General features: G+C 42.3%; 1 protein-coding gene across 7 annotated transcripts in view; it reads right to left on the bottom strand.

Moving 5' to 3' along the window:
• Nucleotides 1-21,452, bottom strand: part of HLCS (holocarboxylase synthetase) — a 194,909-nt gene that overhangs the window by 110,504 nt on the left and 62,953 nt on the right. For all 7 annotated transcript variants that reach the window (XM_019730302.3, XM_019730301.3, XM_074325502.2 and 4 more), the window contains exon 6: nucleotides 20,232-20,503. In XM_019730302.3, coding sequence (XP_019585861.3) covers nucleotides 20,232-20,503 — 272 coding nt within the window. The remainder of the gene's footprint in view (nucleotides 1-20,231; nucleotides 20,504-21,452) is intronic.

The raw sequence follows: 21,452 nt of genomic DNA, 5'->3' as shown, positions 1-21,452 counted from the left end.
CGAACGACTGCACGGAACACGGCAGCCCCGCGAGCAGACTCCTAATCCTGGACCATCACATGAGAACCAAGTGCCTTTCTTTCAAAGCCAAATCATTGCTGGGTGTCCTGCTATTTAGCAACTTAGTCTTTTATCCCAGTATGGAAACATACAGTGAGGCACCTTTTAGAGAATTTTACATAAAAAGCCCTTGAAAGAGAAAGATCGACGTCCCAACAGTGACTGCACAGACAGGAATGAAGGACGGGAAGGGTGGGGCAAAGGAGACACCAGGATGGGTGCGGATATGAATATTAGTTGTAGTTTTTAATTTTATGAAAGGAAATATAGTTATATATTACTTGTAAAATTGAAAGCTGATAACAATCTATAGACGGGATGATTTTGAGTACCGATTCCATTGTTCTTCTAAATTTTGCATTGAGCTTGTATTTTGATTCAAATGTAATTCCAGTATGTGTATCTTTTTGTAAATACAAAAAGTAGAAAGAATATGACAACCAAAATAAAAATCATAAACGAAAAGAAGTATCAAGGAACAATGTCTGCCTGCCACCCTTACCTTCCAAAGGGGACAAAACAATTCCCTGGCACAACCAGAGAACGCCTTCTCCAGGAGCCCTTGACCGTACCTCACTGCAGGGTCTCCAGACCTGGGGGCAGCCCATCCCCCTGGCCAGGAGTACACTGGGCTTGGTCAGCAGTTGGGGTGAAGGACCAAGGGTGCCCCACCTCGGCCTCCTGACAGTGGTGAGATTTAGGGGAACCCTTCCTCTCTCTGAGCTATAGTTTCTTCCCATGAAAAATCAAGAGACTGGATAGGCTGTGTCAGGACTCTAACTCCTCCGATTCAAGCCTTAGCTGGAATGTTCTAAGGGGAAAATTACTTTTTAAAAAAAATAATCTAAGTCAATTTATTAAGGAAGGGAAAGAGATTTAACTTTACATGCGTTTCTTTCAGCAGTTTCTTGATGTGCCAGAAAAGAGATTTTCCTTTTCAAATCTCATTTCTTTCCTACAGATGAACACAAACTGCATTCTGTGTTTTCAAAACGTCCTTTAAAAAAAAAAGCACTGTGAGAGTACAAGACGTACTTAAGTTGCATGATACTCAGAGAAAAAAATTCTATCTTTGATAATTTTCATGTTTACCAGATTCACTTAGTCCTATTAAATTCTCCAGTCATAAGAAAGTTTCTTTGTGATGCCCCTTCTTTACTTTGTTCATTTTTTCCTCTAAATTTACTGACACCCTTAATCTTGTGTTTATATCAGCCAAGTTAAAACCTCGCTCTCAGAACTTCAGCACACCTCGGGGATAATAATGTCCTTATTTTAAAAAAGAATGGAGGTCTTCCCACCTAGGATCATTTTATGAATAACAAGGGCACTTAATTTCTGGAGAAACCCTACATTGTTGCTTTGGAATCTTCTAGGTGTGGAATAGGCATGGGAACAGCAGAGAACCAGCTTTAAAATAAAACCCACAAACCCTAGCCATCGCACCAGCAAACTGCACAGAATCTAAAAGTAAAAGTTATTGCCATGATTTCAAAATTAGTTCCACACCAAAGCATGTGTGTTTTTCATTTAAGGGGCTTCAGAAGTTAATACTGAAAGACTGTCAGGGGCAAGATCAGGCTGCTTTAGTTTTTCGCCCCAGCACTGCGATTAGCAGCATGGCCTCTGGCTGCCACTGGCCTGTATGCACCCAGCAGCCCCTCAGAGGACCATGCGTCTCCCCAGATGCACTTTGGGGTTCTTATTACCAGAGGGGCGTGGGAAGGAATAAGAAAGAATACACGAGAGTTCTTATCCGTGGGCCTCATACACGGTCTTCACAATCACTCTCCTGGTTATTAGCAATTCACTCATTACATTTATTAGTTATTACAACGATTTTCCCCTCTATGAGCACATTTCTCATTTCTTCAAATAGCTTCCCAGATAATCGTTCATTAATAATTTAAAAACTAGATTATCAATAAACAGAAAGAAGCTGCATTACTATCTGTGTCATCATTTCCACTGATTATTGTTAAATTTGCTACATGTGGAGATACGAGGATTTTCATCTCAGTCTTCCTACCAGAGGTCATTGAGAAGGAATCACAGTCAAATGTGTCTCTTAAAGGGAATGGAAAGTATTGTGGGCGGGGTGCTTCAGGAAAATATTATCGTATTAGGAAAAATTTCTTCAGGACTAGTTAACAGGAATTATCAACAAAATGATGAGCCAGAGATATCAAAGAGATATCAAACACTAACATCCAGACTCTAAGAGAAGAAAGGCAAGTGCTCAGAGGTCTACCATGTCGCTTTTAAAGGACCTGGGCAGAAGGATCTGGAAGAAGCATCTTAGGAGGAAGAGATTCAGTACCTACCCCCCCCCGCCCAGCTGAGGTTAGAGCCTCAGAGGGGCTCCTGTGAGCAACGATGGCGTGAAATTACATCAGAACATACAGTACTGAACACACTTGAAATAATGAGAATGTTGCTAATTATATCTTCTCCTTCTAACAGGAGGTGGAACGCTTTACGGCCACCCTGCGCCTGTGCCCAGCAGGGAGTCTCCCCGTCCGCACACACTTGTAAAGGGCCGACAGCAGGCTGGACAATACGAGGTGTGAGAAATGAAAAACTTTATGTGCAGACAAATTTAGATTTTTAAAATATTTTCACTGAGGGCATAAAGAAAGAGAAATTAGGCCGCTGGGAGTTCAGAAAACGAGAATACAGACTGTGATTTTTGTTTTAAATTTTAGTACTCAGAAGACCCAATATGCCTAAGGAGTAAATAATCCGGCAAGTTACCAAAAGTTACAGTTCAGTTTGAACTTAATACTTTTCATACACTTTACGCTGGTTTGTTAAAAGACAGGGAGAAAACTGTGCACTTAAATAAATAGGAGAAAGAAGACAAGGGAGGAAAATGTATGAGCACAGAAAACACCATACATTTCCTTTTGTGATGCAGTCTTTATGTCCATATACAGCTGGGGATACCAAAAGACTTCACGCAGATCCAACTTTTGTAAATTTAAATTTATTTTAAATCTACTATCATAGCTAGTTTTAAAATTCTTCCACAATGACTTACTTATAAAAATACTGACACGTTACAGAAAAGGTGAATTTTAGAGTGAACACTCATCAAACCCATGGCCTAGATTAGTACATACATATCTCCCCACCCATCTATCCATCCACTATTGCTTTATGCATCTCAACTTCAAGTACAGACATACCCCCCACCCCGTAATACTTAAGCCTGAATACCATTTAACTAGAGTTCAGTATTTTAGTTTTGATGTAAAATTTACCTATGGTGATACCCTAAGATCTGCTGGGTTTTGACAACTGTATTCACCGGTGTTACAAACAAATAACATTACCACTCAGAAGGTTCTTCATGGCCCTTCCCAGGTGATCTCGACCCCAACCCCCAGAGACAACCACTCTGATCTCCTCCCACCATAGATGAGATATGCCTGTTCTAAAATTTCATAAAATGGAATCATACAGTGTGTACTGTTTTGTGGGAGGCTTTGTGCATAAAGTTTTTGAGATTCATGCAAGTTGATGCACGTAGGAGTGGTTCGTTCCTTTCTATTGCTGAGTGGTGTTTGCGTGAATACGCTACAGTGTATCCATTCACCTGTTGATGGATATCTGGGTTGTTTCCAGGTTTCAGCTATTGCAAATAAAGCTACTATGAACAATGATGTACAAGCCTTTGTATAGACACATATTTTCATTTATCCTGGGTAAACAACTCTGACTAGGATTGTTGGAAGGGAGGTACATGTTTACTTTTATAAGAAAATACCATATCAGTTTTTTCAAAGAGGTTGTACCATTTTATATTCCCACCAACAAATGTGACGTTTGGGAACTGTGCTTGTTTCACATCTCCACCAAAAATTTAGTGAGATCAGTGTTTTTCTTTTCAGCTAATCTGGCAGATGTGTAGTCGTATCTCATCGTAGTTTTAATTTGCATTGTCCTGAAGAAAGTAAATGTTAAGAATCTTTTCATGTGCTTATTTGGCTGCTAGCATTCTTATTTTGTGAAGTGTTGATCAAATGTTTTAATTGGGTCATTTGTCATTTTATTACTGAGTTAAATAAGTTCTTTATATATTATAGATAACAGTTTTTGTCAGGTACATGTTTTGCAAACATTCTCTCTGAGTGTGTGGCTTGTCTATTCATTTATTAATCGGTATCTTTTGATAAGCAGGATATTTTGAATTTTAAGAAGTCTAATTTATCAGGGTTTTTTTCTTTTAGCATCATTCCTTTCTGTAACCAGTTTATGAAACCTCGGCCTACTCCCAAGTCATAGAGATATCCTATTTTCCATTAGAAGCTTTATAATTTTAACTTTTATATTTAGGTCTATGATCCAGCTCAAATCAACTTTAGTGTACAAGGTAGGGATCAAGATTCATTTATGCTCCTGTATGGAGCATATATCTAATTATTCCAGGACTACTTCTTGAAAAGACTTCCCTTTCTTCACTGGAGTGCTTTAACAACTGTGTCAAAAATCAAATGGCCAATAAAGGGCAGGTCTATTTCTGGAATATTCTGTTTTATTGATCTATTTTTTGTTAATGTCAATATACCACACAGCTTTGATTATCATAGTTTTATACTCAGTCTTAATGTCAGGTAATATGACTTCTCCACCTTTTTCTTACTCAAAATTATTTTCTCTACCGTAGGACCCTTGCATTTTTATGTAAATTCTACATAACTTTTAGAATCAGTTTATATAGTTCTACTAAAACTCCTGCCACCCTGTGCCTGTGCCCTCCCTCTCTCCTCTCTCTCCTCCCTCTTTTCCTCCCTCCTTCCCTCTCTGACATTCTCTGCCTTTTAACCGCAGTGCTTACTCCATTATTGTTTAATATAATTATTGATAAGGCTAAATTAGGTCTACCACTCTGTTCACTTTTGCTTTTTCCTTCTATTTTTTATTTCTCAATTCCTTCCCCCTCCCCCAGCCTTCTTTTGGATTATTTGGATATTTTAATTTTTCTGTTGGCTTTTTAGCTATCTCTTTACCTTATGTTTTTAGTGGTTACTCTAGGGATTAAAATATACATGCTTAATTTATACATCTACTGAGTTTATATTACACTAATTCACATTAGATATAGAAATATTACACTCATACAGGTCCATTTACCACCCCTCCACTCTCCTTTATGCTAGTTGTCATATGTATTACATTAACATATGCAAAATAATGCAAGATGATATTATAATTTTTGCTTTAAACAGTCACATACATTTTAAAGAAATTAAATGGGGGAAAGTATTTTATATTTGCTCAGATATTTGCTATTTCATTCCTACTTAAAAATCCCAACTTCCATCTGGTGTATTTCTCATCACCTTTTGGCATTTCTTTCCAGCAGATCTGCATTATGACAAATTGTGTTAGTGTTCTTTTATCTGAAATGTATGTTACCTTCATTGTTGAAGCATAGTTTTGCTGGATATAGAATTCTGGGTTGACAAGCTTTTTGTTTTGTTTTGTTTGTTTGTCCATTTGTTTTCCTTTGAGCCATTTAAAAATATTATTTACTCTCCTCTGGCCTCCTAAATTTCCGATGAGAAACCTGTAATCATCCAATCCGTAGTTCCTCTGTATGTAAAGTGCTGTTTTCCTCAAGTTACTTTCAGTATTGTCCCCTTATCTTTGGTCTTTAGCAATTTGACTATGTATGTGCCAAGGTCTATTTTCATCATATTTATCCTGCTTGGAGTTTGCTAAAGTTCTTGAAACTATCAATTTCTGTCCTTCACCAAGCTGGGGGATCATTTGGCTATTAATGTCTCAAATAGTTTTTTTCTGACCCATTCTCTTTTCTCCTTCTGGGAGTCAAATTATACATATATTAGACATTGTTATATCATCCCACAGGTTCCTATGCCTCCATTTATTTTTTTCAATCACTTTCTCTCTTCTTAAAATTGGATAACTATTATTGATCTGTTTTCAAGTTCACAGAACTTGGGACTATGAGGAAATATAATTACATTCATTATGGCTGATCTTTGAAGGATTATTGTGAACTACACAAGCTAAAGGAAATATGCCATTCTAATTTTCAAAGGAACTTATACTAACTAAAGATATCCTATCCCAGTTGAAATTCAAGGAAATAAGAAAATTACTATTATTGAGCACCAGTACAGTATAGGAACTATATTGGCACTGTCATATATATCCTTCTATTTAATCCAGATCACAACCCTTTAATATAAGTACTACTGTTCATATTTTACAGTCAATGGTACAGAAGAACAAACAAGTTAAGTAACTTGTCTTGCTAGTCAACTCAAGAACTGGGACTTTAACTTAGGGCTCCCATCATAGTTCATTCCAGCACACATCACATTAAAAAATTAAGAAAATCGCCAATGTGATTTTAGACATGTCAGCTAACCTGACATCCTTTTGTAACAATAATATATAAATAAATGTTGGAAGTATGGGGGATATAGTGTCTTGGGATTTCAGCAAAGCATCTATTGGAGATAATATAATATCAGGGGCTAAGAATTAAGGTTCTCGTGACAAATCTTTTAATGCTGCTTCCACCATTTAATTCTTTATGTGGCTTTGGTCAAGCTATTTCCACTGCTTATGCAATAGCTCCCTCCTCTCTTGAAATGGGAACTATAATGGTACCTATCTCATCCAGTTTTGGTAAAAACTGAATGGGAAAAATACACAAATGCACAGTACCTGCCACATAGTAAATGCCAAATTAATGTTAATTATTATTATTAAGGCATGACATCTGTCTGGACAAAATATAAAATAATGTGAGAAAATTGTGTAATAGTGTTGAAATAATATGAAATATTGTAAATGACAACAAATATTAGCCTCATCCTGTTCAACTTCTATCAATGTCTGCTTTTGTTTTATAATTTTTCCAATTATCTTTTGGAAAAGAAATATTGCAATAGGATCACAAAAGAATTCTACAGAACTGCTAGATCAAAAAGAAATATGCTTATTATTTACAATAGGGTACTGAATGTTGGAAACGACAGGAATGCATTCATAGGAAATTGCTAAACAAATTATAGTTAAACTATATATTGCCAATAAAAGACATGTTTTTAGCAGGCCATTTGAGTGCATGGGAAATGCTTATCTCATAGGCAATACAATCACAGTTTTTACATATGTTGTATAGGAGTAAAAAAGACTAGAAGGAAATACACCAAAAGATTAGCACAATCTTTTATAGGTGATGGGTTATAAAAGATTTTCATTTCCTTATCATTCATTACTATATTTCCAAGTTTCTTATAATGAACAAGAATCTTCTTATAATTGAAAAATATTTTGAGAGAAACTAATTTGAGTCGTTTTATGTACCCTGACTGGCTTTATATCAAGGTTTTTAGTCCTTTAGACCTAAAGTTTTGATCTCCAATATGAGGATGTGAAGAAATGTTTATTACTGAAGATCCTTAGAGAAAAGATGATAAGGGGATAAAGGAGGCCATAGAAACTACCTTCAAATATCTATTTTAACTAATTAACTAATCTTAACTATCTTAACTAATTAACAAATATCTTAACTATCATTTAGGAAAAAGTTAAATTTTCTCTTTTTGGATCCATGACCAGATTTCCTTTTTGGAGTGGGATGGGTTTAAAAGGACCCATCCTGGGAAAGAGAGCTATCCTAAGAGAGGTGAAATGAGCTGCCCTAAGTTATAAGAGCGCAATAAAAATTTGTCACCTGAAGTGGCTCTCCATCCGGGTGCTCAGACACCTCCACACCAGTGCAGAAGGCGTTCGGGCAGTAGGACATGAAAGTTGGCCTTTCGGGCACCTTGCAGCTCTGAGGCTAAGAGACTTTGGTGCACATTGTTAATCTGATTTGGGGTTTAGTAGATGTCGAATCCTTCATCCATCCCAATTACGACAACATTGTGCTGGAAAATGTTGGTCTCTTTCATGACAGTTTTCCAGGTGCCGCAGTAAAAAAAAAAAAAGCAAAACTGCCTGGAATACTATAATGGTGCTCAATCACCACTGACCTGGAGCAAAAGTTCCAACAAGGCCTCTGGTGACTTTGAACAGGTGGGAGGCACTTACGCTGTGCATTAAAAACAGAAGGGGAGGCAAGAGAAGGGAAGAAACATACCTAAACCCAAAGCTACAAAACAAAAGGAAACTCTTGTAAGACAAGCTCCCCATCAGAGACTCAGAATCCTGGTTGGCAAGTTTCTTGCACCGTCGTCCTACGCCCATGGGTACCACAGAACGTTACAAATCAAGTCACATTTTATTTTGTTTAAGGTTAGAAAAGAGAAGGTGCCAGAGGATACTTTCAGAAGTAGGAAGGATACTGAAAGATTTACAAATAAAAACTCCAGGAAAGCAGGGAGAAAGCCACAACTTGCATGAGTCCTACGCCTCGAACATCTCTGCCATTGTTCACGTCTGTGCGACCCATACGCCGTCCCACTCTCTCCATTAATGAGCCAAGAAAGTTTTCATGAAGCTTCAAGATCTAAAGTGCAGTCAAGACCTCATACAGGACAGCTACATATCCACCCAACCACCCCCCCACCCCGCGCGTGCACACACACACACACACACACACACACACAGTCTCTCCACCCAGTTTACCTTCCCAGGGCACTCCTCAGGCTTCTGAGAATGGGCGGGGTGGGGGGGCGCATTCATCACAGTTGACCATAGTGTCACCTCCTCTCGGATTCTGGGTGTTTGGGTTGCAAGCTCCTCCAGCAGAGACTGTTTCTCTGAGACATCACTCATCTCTAATTGGAGACATCTGAATAAGCACCTGGATAAACCACCCCCCAAGACCACAGCTGCTTAGTTTCGCAGAGGCATGGGACCCACGCAGGTTTCCCTGGGTTCCAGAAGGAACCAGTCACTCAGTTCTCACTACTGTGAGTCTGGAGAAGTCACGGAACTCTGAACGGTGCTGAGTTTTATGAATAATACGCATATAGCTTTCACATGAGACCTAACAACCAAGAAACATAATGTATTCCATTTAGATTGTACAAGAGGCAGAAAAAACTTGTAACAGATAAACTTAAGTCCCCATTGCCTTAAATCCTCTTGGAATAAGGCAAGGTATAAAAAATAATAGTCCAGCTAACCGGTCAGCCTGCCATTAACACGTTGCGTATGGATCACGAGAATCTTCACGAGGGATTTAAACCCTGCCGTACACAACGTGTTAAGATACAACTGTCCCCAGTCAGTTGGGCCTGAGTATCTTATTTGGACAGACCTTGGGTACCTCTAGGCCAGTGGTCTTGACACTCACGCCCTGAGGAACTTGGGCTCTGAGAAGATCCCCAACCCCATTTTTACAGTGGGGTACTTCATTTGAAAAGGGTCTTTATTGCTTTAAAAAAAAAATAAGTAAGCCACAGAGTCTCCTACGACCCTCTCATTTGACAGATGAGGAAACAGGCTCAGAGAGGTTGGGTGATTCACCCAACATCACACAGCTGATACGTCAGAATGACACAGATAAAGTATAGCCTAAGTTTCCAGAATCATTACCGCCACCACCTCACGCGTAGTTGTATTTTCAGGTAAATTCTATATGCACATATTATCCAGTTTTAAATTGTGAAAATTATATTAGCCTGCAGGCAACCTCTGGAACCCAACTGCAGAAAAAGACGTAGATACAGACCTCACCACAATTCCTCCCCCTCCTCCTGCCTCCTCTACCCTTCCCACGTCCCAAGAAAATACTTCTCTGCCAGGCAATGACTTCATCATTTTCCTTCTCGCTAATTTGAATACTCTTGTGGGAGAGCCAAACAAAGAAGGAAAATGATGAATGACTCCTTGTGCAATGCAGGAAAAATGTGGCGTTTGGGCTCTTACAGTGACGGAATACCCCTCATGCAGAAACAGAACATGCTTCTCTCCGAAACAAAAAGCAGAAACAAGGGTATTTCAGAGCTGCAAGTGTGTTTGGCTAAAAGGTAGGTGTGTAAAAGATCTTAAAGGGCCAGATGAAAGCAAATCAACCCTCACCTCCAAAGCAGGTAAGTGTTTTATTTGAAAGAAAAACAGACATTTTTCTAAATGAGTCACAAAGCAGAGTCAGGGGAGAAATGGAAATGGGGGAGAGGGGTGCCGAGTAGGGCGAAGGAAAAATATCTGCTCTATCGTCCAACACACAGATTTTTACCAAAACACTTTTTTTTAACCAAGAGCTCAGCCTCTATCTCCTCACCACGTGCACACAGGTGAGTGATCATACTTGAGTTACCGTTAACACTAAATTCTAAGACTATTTAGCATGTTTCCACCTAGACACTAATGTTCATTCATAAACTGAGTGGGGGTTTTTGCATTTAGAGAAGTGTTTTTTTAACTGAAATATATTTGATAGATAACATTGTGTAAATTTAAGGTATAGCTGTTAATTTGATACATTTATATATTATAGTTACCATTGTAGCAATAATTAGCACCTCTATCATGTTACATAATTATCGCTTCCTTTAGTGGTTGGAACAATTAGGTTCTGGTCTGTTGGGCAGCTGATTCCAACACAATGTTGTTGTCTGTACTCACTGCACTGGGCATTCGGTCTGTAGGACGTATTTACGGGCACACCGCACTGGACTGAGCTTCACTTTATTGTGCTTTGCAGATGCTGCGTTTTCATCCACGGCAAGAAAAGAGCCTCCACCAGCAAAACACAACTCACTGAAGGCTCAGGTGATGGGCAGCAGTTTCTAGCAATGAAGTATTTTTAATTAAGGTGTGTACATGGCTTTATTCGACACAATGCTACTGCACATTTAATAGACTACAGGATAGTGTAAACATACCCTTATAGGCGATGAGAAACCAAACACTCCGGGCGTCTTTCTTGCACATCCACTTTTCTGCGGCGATCTGGAACTGAACCCGCAGGATCTCTGAGTTGCCCTGTGCTCCTCCTTGCAAGTCGGTGCCCTTAAACAATACCCCCTCCTCCAGTAACCACCATTTTACTCTGTTTTTACAGGCTTTTCTAGATTCCACATACAAGTGATACCAGACAGTACTTCTCTTTCTCTGACTTTTCTCACTTAGCATAAATGTCCTCAAGGTCTACCCATGTTGTCGCGTGCCCGAGTGTTAGAAATCCTACTTTCTTATCGTGCATTTCTCACGGCGTTAGAACCCTAGAACAGATTCTCGGTCTTCATTTTTGCAGTTCCCAAGCATGTGGCTGTCAGCCATGTCCACGTGGGGAGAACACCCGGCGGAGTTGGCAGGCAAAGGGAAGATGAAACCAGCACTTACGTACTGACCCCCTGCTCTGTATCAGAGACTCTGCCAAACACTTTACATTTAACGACTCCCTTTGACCCTCGCGACATGAGTGGCATCCCTAGGAGTGGGCATGAGCACGGTTTGCCCATTCTAAGATGAGGAGCCATGGAATGTGCCCCAAGACAGTAACTGATGACATGCCAGGGCCTGTGCTGCTGTCAGTATCCCATGATGCCTTGCTCAGTGCAAGCCAGCTTTCTAATGAGCTCACTCTGGGTACTCCAAGGCCGTTTAAGTGGCCGTGTTGCTAAGAAATAACTCCTTTGCTCTCTATAACTAGAGTGAAAACATCCCCAACCATCAGAGGACACAGCTCACTTCTAAACTACAGTGGACACTCGTGGCTTTCTCCCTAAGATAAATCTGAACTGGTGGAAAAAAAAAAAAAATACGCGTAGAGAATCCTCTGTCACCATGTTACTGATTGCCTCTCCTAGCCCCAAACCTTGCTTTATTACCTTTATGGTCTCTTATAACCTGTTTTACTATAACAGAGGCATTTGACAAAATGAACATCAGATATACTATACAATCAAGCAATTCCGCAGATAAATGTCTGAGGTGTTTAAAGAAATTCAAGAGAACAAAACAAACCCATGCATTCTGACTGGCACGAAAGGTTCAGGTGTGTTGAGGAAGGTGTGGGTAAGGTGCGAGCATATCCACGGGAACAACAGAAATGTTCAAACCGTTAAAGATTTGGACTGTTGTTATCTATGAAAATTATAAAGTGTAAAGATTTCTAAAGAGGAAGTCTAATGAAAAAGAGAACTGGATCCACATATTTTTAAGGGAAACACAAACATGGACTATGTTTTCTCACCTTTCAAGAAAAGCTGGACTAAAACAACACATTTTTGCCAAAATAATAACAAATGAAGAGCCATCGTGCTTTTAAGTATGACAAGAAAAAGCTGTGAAAATCTTCAGCACAAACTCTGTGCCAACAAAACACCCTGGGCAAAAGCCAACAGCGATTTGTTTCATGGACACTCAGAGCCTGCCATTGGAACATTCGCCGTGAGGGTCCAAAAGGAAGAATCACATCCAAAGTTTAAATAATGGTGAGAGTTCAGTAATTATGAGCGCTGTACTAAGAGTTTTGCAGACACATTTCGGTGCATCCTCGCCCTGCCCTAGGGTGGCTTGCAGGTTCCTGGAGGAAAGGTCCACATCTGCATTATCCCCACTGGGCCCCTGAGCCTACTGCAGACTCCTGCACACAGCTGGTACTGGAGAGACATCAGCTGAGTGATTGAACTCAAAAAGGAAAAAAAGCATAGACTAGTACCAGCTACATAATACAGATAAGGAAACGGAGGCCTGAAGGGTTACTGATTTGCCCAGGGTGACTGATGGAGCAAAAGGCGGAGCTGGGATTCTAGCACAGGGCAGCAATACCCAACCCCAAGACCTAACCCCCAGGTCAAATCAAGATATTCGGTCCTCACTAGTGTGAAACAAGGGAAGTGGGGAACTGGCAGTTCTGCAAATACCTCCCACCATGGACAGCCTGTCTTAGTATCTAGTCTTTCTCCTAAAAGTCTGGTATACCCCCAAAAGGTTAAGATCACCACCACTGAGAACATGCACAAGACATGGTGGGTTTGGAAAAGGGCTCCCGAGCGAGCGATTTCCCATCTCGAGCGCAGCAGAACCCCTGCCACAGCTGGGCGGCGTGTCCTCCGTGCACCAGAGCCGGCGGTGCTCGTCACTCCCAGGGCAAGCGGCCTGGCGGTTACGTGCACTCTCACCTCCTATACCGCAAAACTCGGCACCTTTCAGGTTGACCAAGACTTAAGTGTTGTCCACTTTGAAAGAGAGCCAGACACGAAGGGCTAATTATAATGAAAATGTCATCTAAACAGAACACACTATAACCACCATAAAATGACAAACATCACGATACGTTTACACCACTTTTAAAAATCGGTTACAAACCGATTTTTTTCACATCCTAGAATGTGAAAAATTAACGTGGAGCATCTCTGGAAAACCACAGGCCACTTTATAATTCAATTCCAGGATCTAGGCGTGTAAAAGGTTAACTTAATCAGGTGCTGAATTGGGACCCAAAAAAAGCATTCGATGGAGAACTTGACAGAATAATCCTTTAGTCATGACCACCAGAGTCAAACGTTTATTCTAAACCTTAATTTAGAAGTAAGCATTAAAATGAAGCTTTCTTTAAAATTCTCTGATAATTTTCACTTTAAAAGTACCAAATTGGCCCATAAGAAAGCTCAAGCTAATTATTCCAAAGCAATCAACTTCTTAAAAACCCTTTATTTCACAATTACGCTAACATCCCACTAATTTGGGACACTTACCCATGTATTCCTTCTTTGCTCATTACCTGCGCGCACGATAAGAGCACACCAATAACACAATACAGGCATTAATATGTAAAACATCAACAAAAGCCATCTGGAAAGCTAATGAATAATCAAGGGATTTCAAATTAAACTACAGAATTTTCCCTTAGAATCTCTAGGACAACACTGTCAAGTTCAATCTATTCACTTCGCCTCCAGAATCAATTTTTCAAACTTTATGACAGGTCTAATCGCTTCCACCTGTGTCTCTCGCTTGACTCTTGACTGGCATGCTACCAGCCAGGGTGGAAATGTAGACAAAGACCCCTATTAGGATCCGGCTGTTTCTCTACTGTGAGGTCACTCAGCCATTAAATTAGTTCCAGCCCAATTTCTGTCCTCTCTGGCCTCCACTTCAGGGAGGAGGCTGTGGAGGAGAGCGAGTTAGGGGAGCAGGATCGAAGAGAAGAAAAGGGGAAAGAGATGTTGGGGACTGACCAGATACGCGCGCATGGAGGTGAAAAGCTGGGACTGGCCCCAAATTCTGAACTAAAAACACTGTCTTTCTGAAATGATGGTGGCTAGTCTCCTCGATGCAATTCCACCCAAACTGTTTTTTTTAACTTTTTTTCCCTTTTCTTTCCCTTTGCTTGTAGAAAGTCAACTGTCTCCCACACGAGGTCTCCCCAACGATAGTGAGGTGAATCACAAAACCATGTCAGCCCTCCAGAGGGGTGGGAGGTCATGGGGCACAGACAGGCTGGCGGGGTGGAAGGTGCTGAGTGGGAGGTCACCCGACCCGAGGAGAGGAGGGGAAGCTGTCTGGGGAGCATCGGGAACCCAGATCTCACAGCTGAGGGAAGCAAATGCCCAGGCTGGGGAGTTATCCTGCGCAGGTCACAGAGCTAGTCGGTGGGCAAGTCTTCAGTTCCAGCATTTTCCCTACCAGACTGTGGGCTTTATGGCATTAGGAACAACGCCTGACACATAGCAACTGCTCAGAAAACATTCCCTGACCAGTCTGCTTCTCTCCCTCATCCTTTATCTGTGGGGCCCACTTCTCTGTGCCCTCACTCCCAGCGCTCAGACCTGAAAGGGTGCATGGAACTGCATGGACGGCACGTGCACGGGGGTTCGCTTCTTCCATTGCGAGGGGAGGCAAGGGGAGTCCCCTCTCCCTCATTCTCTCTCCACTGCCTAAGCCCATGCCTAGTATACAGGAGGCACTCCATCAGTGCTTATTCCATGAGTGATGAAGGCAAATGTAAGCCTCAAACATCAAGGGACTTAAACAACGGTAAGGAAATAAACTTACTAGGCAAGGAAATATAAATTATTCCTTACAAACAAAAAACAAAGAAACAAAAACCAAGCCAGTGTACTCAGCATGACAAGTGTGCGGAGGAAACCAACATGAGGAAGTTTGTGGTCACCTGGCTCACCGCACACTCTGGCTTTACGGTACCCGACAGAGACTTGGTATCAGTCATCAAAAAAGATACAATTAGCCAAATAAAAGACGGTTCCAGAACCATGACAGTGACTCAGTTACCGCCCAGCTCTTGTGCTGTGGTCCAGCATGCAGCAGAGGGTCCAGCATCGCTTAGCAGGAAGTTACACAGAATGTACAGCGCTGCCGCCAGCCTCACAGCAGTGAGCACTGAGAGCGGCCTTTCCAGCAGTGGCGACGCCCACCCACACCCGCCATCTAGCGCCCACCACCACCGACAGCTCACATGTACAGAAGGCTTCCTGGGTCTGCAGCTGGAGGACGTGACCATGGGACAGAGTGAAGTTCACTGGTTCAGACACAGCACTGAGTCCATGCCCTTGGGGCTCCAGCCGACCAGCTGAGCTAACAGGTCACAGGGAAACCTACCAGGAAAATGCACAGAAAGAAAACGAAAGGCATCTAAAGTCGACCAAAATCAGCACCGCATCCAAAAGGCAGTACCCTGACAATCGAGTGGACAATGCATTTCATGGTCAGAAATATATGTGAGAGAAAATGATGGGAGCAGGGGATACAGGTGAAAGTACCTCTTCAACCAGACAGGGTGACAGTAACAGCCCAGACAGACTATGAGGGGAACATGATTCACTTACATGGTTTTCACTTTTTATTGTTGGAGGTGGGGACCCACGGGCCCTTCAAGTGCCATGATTTAGTTATCAGCAAGCAACTCCCAACTTTCCCTCTGCGGCTTGCTCTCCCCAGAGCTCTTTCCCTTCTAAGGAAGCACTAACATCGCTTTCCCATTCACAGGGTGGGGGCCGGAGGGGAAGGCGGTGCTGCTTCATGGCTTTACCACCAGCCGCTCTCACACCCAGAGACCCAACAAAAGCTTGCAATGTCTACCTCAGTGCCAGCGTAGCTTAGCTGGCTTTGCATTTATAGAAGAAGATATGATATCCTCCAAAATATGTGTCGGGACAGAAATTTCCAAATCCTCCCCGATTTACTGTAACATAAGAAAAACCCCTCCAAGGACATTGGGCAAGCAGTAAAACAAAATCAGTGTTACCAGTCAAATAATTATTTCCACCTATGGTTTTAAATCCTGTAGACATTGGGGCTCTCAAACTGTGTACACTACGAAAAGGCCTCCAGCTCCTTTTTTTCAGCAGTCTGACAAATAGAAAGTACATGTTGTGACAAAGACATCCAATTGTCCTGTACTAGCTATCTAATATCCTCCTCAGTACGCGGGATTCATGGATGCCGAGTATGATGACCTCATTGATTTCCGAGCCTTCTTGGTGGGTAGACATGGTCACACGACTAGGTCCTGGCCCGGATACAAATAACAATGTCCTCAGCAACTTCTGGAAAACTCTGTCCCAACAAAATCTTTGATGGTTATTCACATGGAACCATCAGAAAGAGTCCATCAAGAATGGAGGTATGTCTTTCTTTACCCCCTCCACCTGCTTACGGGCTAAAACGAGAGCATAAATGCTTGAGTCACCTCTTGGACCACCTGTGGATGGTGGCAGAGGAACTCAAGTGGGTCCTTGACACTGTGGGACACACACTGGCCTGGACCACCCATCTCAGTCCCTGTCATGTACAAGAGAGAAAAATCTCCTTTACAGGAGAGAAATACGCTTTCCTGATGTTTAAGTCCCTTTAAGCTGAGGGCGTCTGTCTCACACAGCCGAACCTAAGCGTAACTGACGTGGAAACTGGTGCCTGAATGGGCTGTGCTAAGGTTTAGATCTTGTGCACAAGGATCTTCAGGCCACAAGAAACAAGGCCTCAAAATGCAGGGGGGTCTGGGGGGGGCAGCTGGCGAGGACACAGGTCTCCAGGTTCACCACTGACAACCGCTGTCACACAGCCTGGCCCGTAGCTTGGGAGAGAAACCAGGTGTCTGATAGAAGCTGTATCCCTGCAGGAAACAGCTCTGAAAATTCAAAATGTTAGTCCTTCTTGACGCTCTACGCAAAGTTCAATGAAAGAGAAACCATCTCCGCCAGAGCTAACCAGTCCTAAGTGGAAAAGAATACAGATTTGATAAGCGAGGGGCCCTGTCAGCAACTGGCATCTAAGTCGATTAACCTGGAATACGGTATTGGAGAAGAGCTGCGCCACCAGAAAAGATGAACAACTGGGCGCTGGAGACATGAAGCCTGAAATATCACCGGAGGCAGCAAGGATAAAACCGAAGCTGCCCTTCTTGGGCACATCGTGAGAAGGCAGGGTTCTTTGGAAAAAATAATAATGCTGGGAAAAATAGAAGGCAGCAGGAAAAGAGGAAGATCAAATGTGAGATGGAGTGACTCCATGAAAGAACGCATGTGCGTGAGTCCACAGGAGCCGAGCGGGCTGTGGAGGGCGGGACATCGTGCACGTCAATCATTCGCCGAGTCACCAGGAGTGGGAGCCAACTCCACTGCACGTAACACACAGGTACTTTCCCCTCCTTTCTTAGAAGGAGAACTCCCAGTGTTTAGCTGGTACAGGTCCTCAGGGCACGGGGGTGGGAGCTGGTGGGGGGAGGATAAAGGATTTTAGACACCTTACAGTTAAGATCTATACCTCATTTAAATTTCACTTCTATTCCAGTCCATTAGGAAAGAGCCATTCGGTTGCCACAGAAACGACAGATGTAAAGAGAGAAACAAGCATGGAGCAAACCCGGTCCATGGTTTGGAAAATTCTTCTTGCTTCGCCGCGTTGGCCCACTGATGTGTTGTACCCTCTAATGATTATCAACATTGCGAAACAGGAACAATTCCGCACACAGGTGTGATGACAGAGCTTGACTCTGTCCCAGTGATGACCCTAGGCACTGAGAGACGATGTGTGAAATTAGTCAGTACAAGGAAAGTCCATAAAAGCGTGTCTGGAAGATAAAAGCTTTCAATACACGCTAGCTACTATTATTACCATCACAATGCTCTGTGTTTCCATAAGGATAGCTTATGTAGGACCAACTAGAATATTAGCTGGAGAAACGGTTTCGGTCTTACTCTTAGAAATAAGCCATATGTTTCATTTATCTACCTCATGGTCCCTTTCTGGACAATTTTGGGTCATTTTGGCACCAAAGTGACCTCTTTACATTCCTTCTCCTAAAAAAGGCTACGGTCTCCCTCTCCCCCAAGACTTCTCAGTAGGTTACAGTGAGAGCTTTACCTCTCAGCCTTAGAAAGGAAGCGACGTGCGCAGTGGGAGAACAACTATTTATTCAATATGTGCTGTGTGCCACACCGAGGGGTTCATCGTTAACCATCGAAGCCACTGCACTCTCTGCGCTCTGCAGAGACCACACAAGAAGACAAACAGAAAAGATTCCCAAAGTCCCTCGGAAAAGTTAAAATATTTTTCTCTTTTGTATAAGAGAAACTCTTCATCCTACAGAAGGTTCCGACCCCACTATGGTCAAGCTCAACTGTACACTTTTACAGACCCAAGTTGCTTAAGACAGAATTTTATTTCTTAAAAGAAGTTCCATATCAAAAAGGAGCTGACTGATACTCAAGGGTACTAAAGCAGTGTGTTTACACGGCGCTGTTTTCCGTCCTAAACACAGGCTCCCCAGGGTGTAAGGACACCCAGCTATCCCCTCCGGCGGGGCACTCACACACCTCTCAGTAACGCACTGCCCACCACCCAAGCTCAGAGCCACAGTTCCAATGTTTCAAAATTGGCCAACATCAAATAGTCTTTACTTCGGACCACAGAAATAGCAACCATGTCTGGAAGTGCCAATGTTTTTCTATCTGAATTTCGTGTCCCCAGATCTTGTGTTAAATGCCGTGCCTTGATTTTTTCATTTAGAAAATGTCATTTTAATGGGGTCGCCCTTCGATATAACAGTGTTCACTCGAGTAACAAAACACTATCACAGGGTTTGTACCAGCAAGAAATGACTGTTCTATCTATAAGAACAGGCTTTTTCCTTCTTCTCTATTGGAAAGTGGGGGACTGGCAAGGAGAGGTGTGGAGGCAGGAGAGGTGGGAACACCGAGGGGGAAAGAGTACCTATGACAACACAAAAGCACTTACCACGGTTTATAGCCCCCTTCCTACTCCAATCCACTGCTCTGCCAACTCTCCCACACAAATGCTTTTGCTACATCCTATACACACTGAAAGTGCCATTTCCATGACTTTCAGTAGGAGAGTCAAGAAATCCTCAAGTTATCTCACCATTTTATATTAACATACTATTAAATTCCAGAAATTAAAAAGAAGAAAGGTCAAAATATTTCCATATGTTGAGTTATGCATCTACTTGTTCAGTCCCATGAGTAAAAGTGCCTAGAAACTGTAAGTCCAAGTTTTGGGGAGTAACGTTACATTCCTTACATCTTAGTCCCATGTTGAGGGAAGATGCTTTTCATACTCACTCCCTCTGTACCTCTACTTTTTAGACTATCTCAACATAAGAGTGTTAATTAAAACTGACTAATTTGGGAGTTAAAAAATTTCTTCCATCTGTTTTCCATTTTTTAACCTTTAATCAAAGCCCAGGCAATAGAAGGAATAAAAAGGAAAAATTACAACAAGAATAAGTTTTCAACATCCAAATGGGATTACAGATGCTCAAAAAATGTACTGGATAAGAACACACCAAAACAGGTTTTCAAAGCACAAAGCTCCAACTTATTTCCACATAACACAGCTCACATGCTGTTCAGATTTGCTCTCCTGATGCCCCTGCACAATAGCTTAAATGAAATATTTAACACTGGTTCTAACCACATGAAAAAAAAAGTGACAGCTGGAACAACAACGCCACCTGGTAAACGTGGGTTTTCCCCATAACGTTCTTTTTGCCGAGGACATTCTGAAAGGACTGATTAAAAAAAGCGTGACAGGCACAAAAACTGCCCATTCTTTAAAACACAAATCTTTGATCAAAGAACTTCATTTCTTTCTCTTCCGACATCTTACCTCTTCCAGGAAGGGGTACTCCTACCTTGCTAGTGCGTGTAAGAGCTCTTACGCTGTACGGCCTGCCCTTCTCCCCAGCACTGGTCAGAGAGAACCTTCAAGATAACTGGGCTCCTCCGAGGAGGTCCAGAGCTTACCCATCCAGAAGGTTCATGGTGGTCGATGCCACTTCAGCAAACAGCAGTACTTTTCCAAGTTGCCTTGTCTGCAAATTTTGCCGGTAGATCTCTAAGTCGAAATTTTCTGACGAGAAGGCGTCCGGGTCAGTCACCACAGGTACTGCAGTTGGGGTGATTTCCATTTCAGACGTGTAGGATGGAACAAACTTCAGGGAGAGCTTGCTGGATTTTAGTATTCCCTCAGGACCCACATGTTTCCCCAGCCACTGCATAAGAGGATCCCGGATTTCCTGTGTCATAAAGAAAGACATGGAAAGGCCGTAATTTGGCATTACGTAGATGATGGTAGCTTCTCCTTAAAATGCCAGTTAGGTAATATAAGTACCTCATAATTCATGACCAATAAAAGCCAGATTAACGCAGTCCAAACATTGAAACTACTACACAGTAGACAACAGTATGCTAAGCATGCTGATACTATAAAAATAAACTGCAGAAACCAGGATCCAAGGAAATAAGTAGAGCTCATTTTACTTTCTATCCTACATTAGAGCCTAAATTCTCAAAAGTGCCTTCCAGCTCAAGTATTCACTAGTAATTCTCCAGTCCTCTGAGTATTTTACAGAAAACTTGTATCTTTATACTTTTGCCCCACAAGGAAATTCACTGTCCTATCTGGAAGGAAAAAAGAAAACCCAGGTGAAAGCATTCACGGAAGACAAAGCACGAAGATAGCAGAGCATTTGTCCTCAGCCTCGGGAGGTCCTCCACCTCCTCTGTCAAGACCAGTTGGTCACCACAAGCCACTGACTGGCCACCAACAAGGGAGAAACATGTTTTCACTCAGGGAAAGTAATGGGGTGCCCAAAAGCTGTGCTCTCTGTGCCCCCATTGAGGGACCAGGTAGGGGAGGCAGAATCTACGCAGCACCCAGAACACATTCGCTATTCTGCCCCTGAAACTACAAGGAATCAGAGCCTCCCGGGAGGCAGCAACTTCCTGCCAGACCCCAGGGGCTCAGAGGCACCCCTGGGGTGGGACATTAGTGAACCCCAGGGTTAGGGGGGAGTCCCCCTCCCAGGAGGCCTGCACAGACCTACTAACACCTGTCAGTTATCGTCAAGCAAACGCCAGGCCTTTCAAAGGAGAAAACCATCCCTCTGTTAAGATCAGGGCTAAGTCCCAAAGCTCCGCTTGGCTACAGAGAAGCAGCTTCAAAGATAAAACTCTATTCAACTA

This window comes from Rhinolophus sinicus, chromosome 17, assembly GCF_057876585.1.
Source record: "Rhinolophus sinicus isolate RSI-liver-muscle chromosome 17, RSI-T2T, whole genome shotgun sequence".
Taxonomy (NCBI): Eukaryota; Metazoa; Chordata; class Mammalia; order Chiroptera; family Rhinolophidae; genus Rhinolophus; species Rhinolophus sinicus.
The sequence above is the reverse complement of the archived record's forward strand: the minus strand, read 5'-3'. Positions and strand labels throughout refer to the sequence as shown.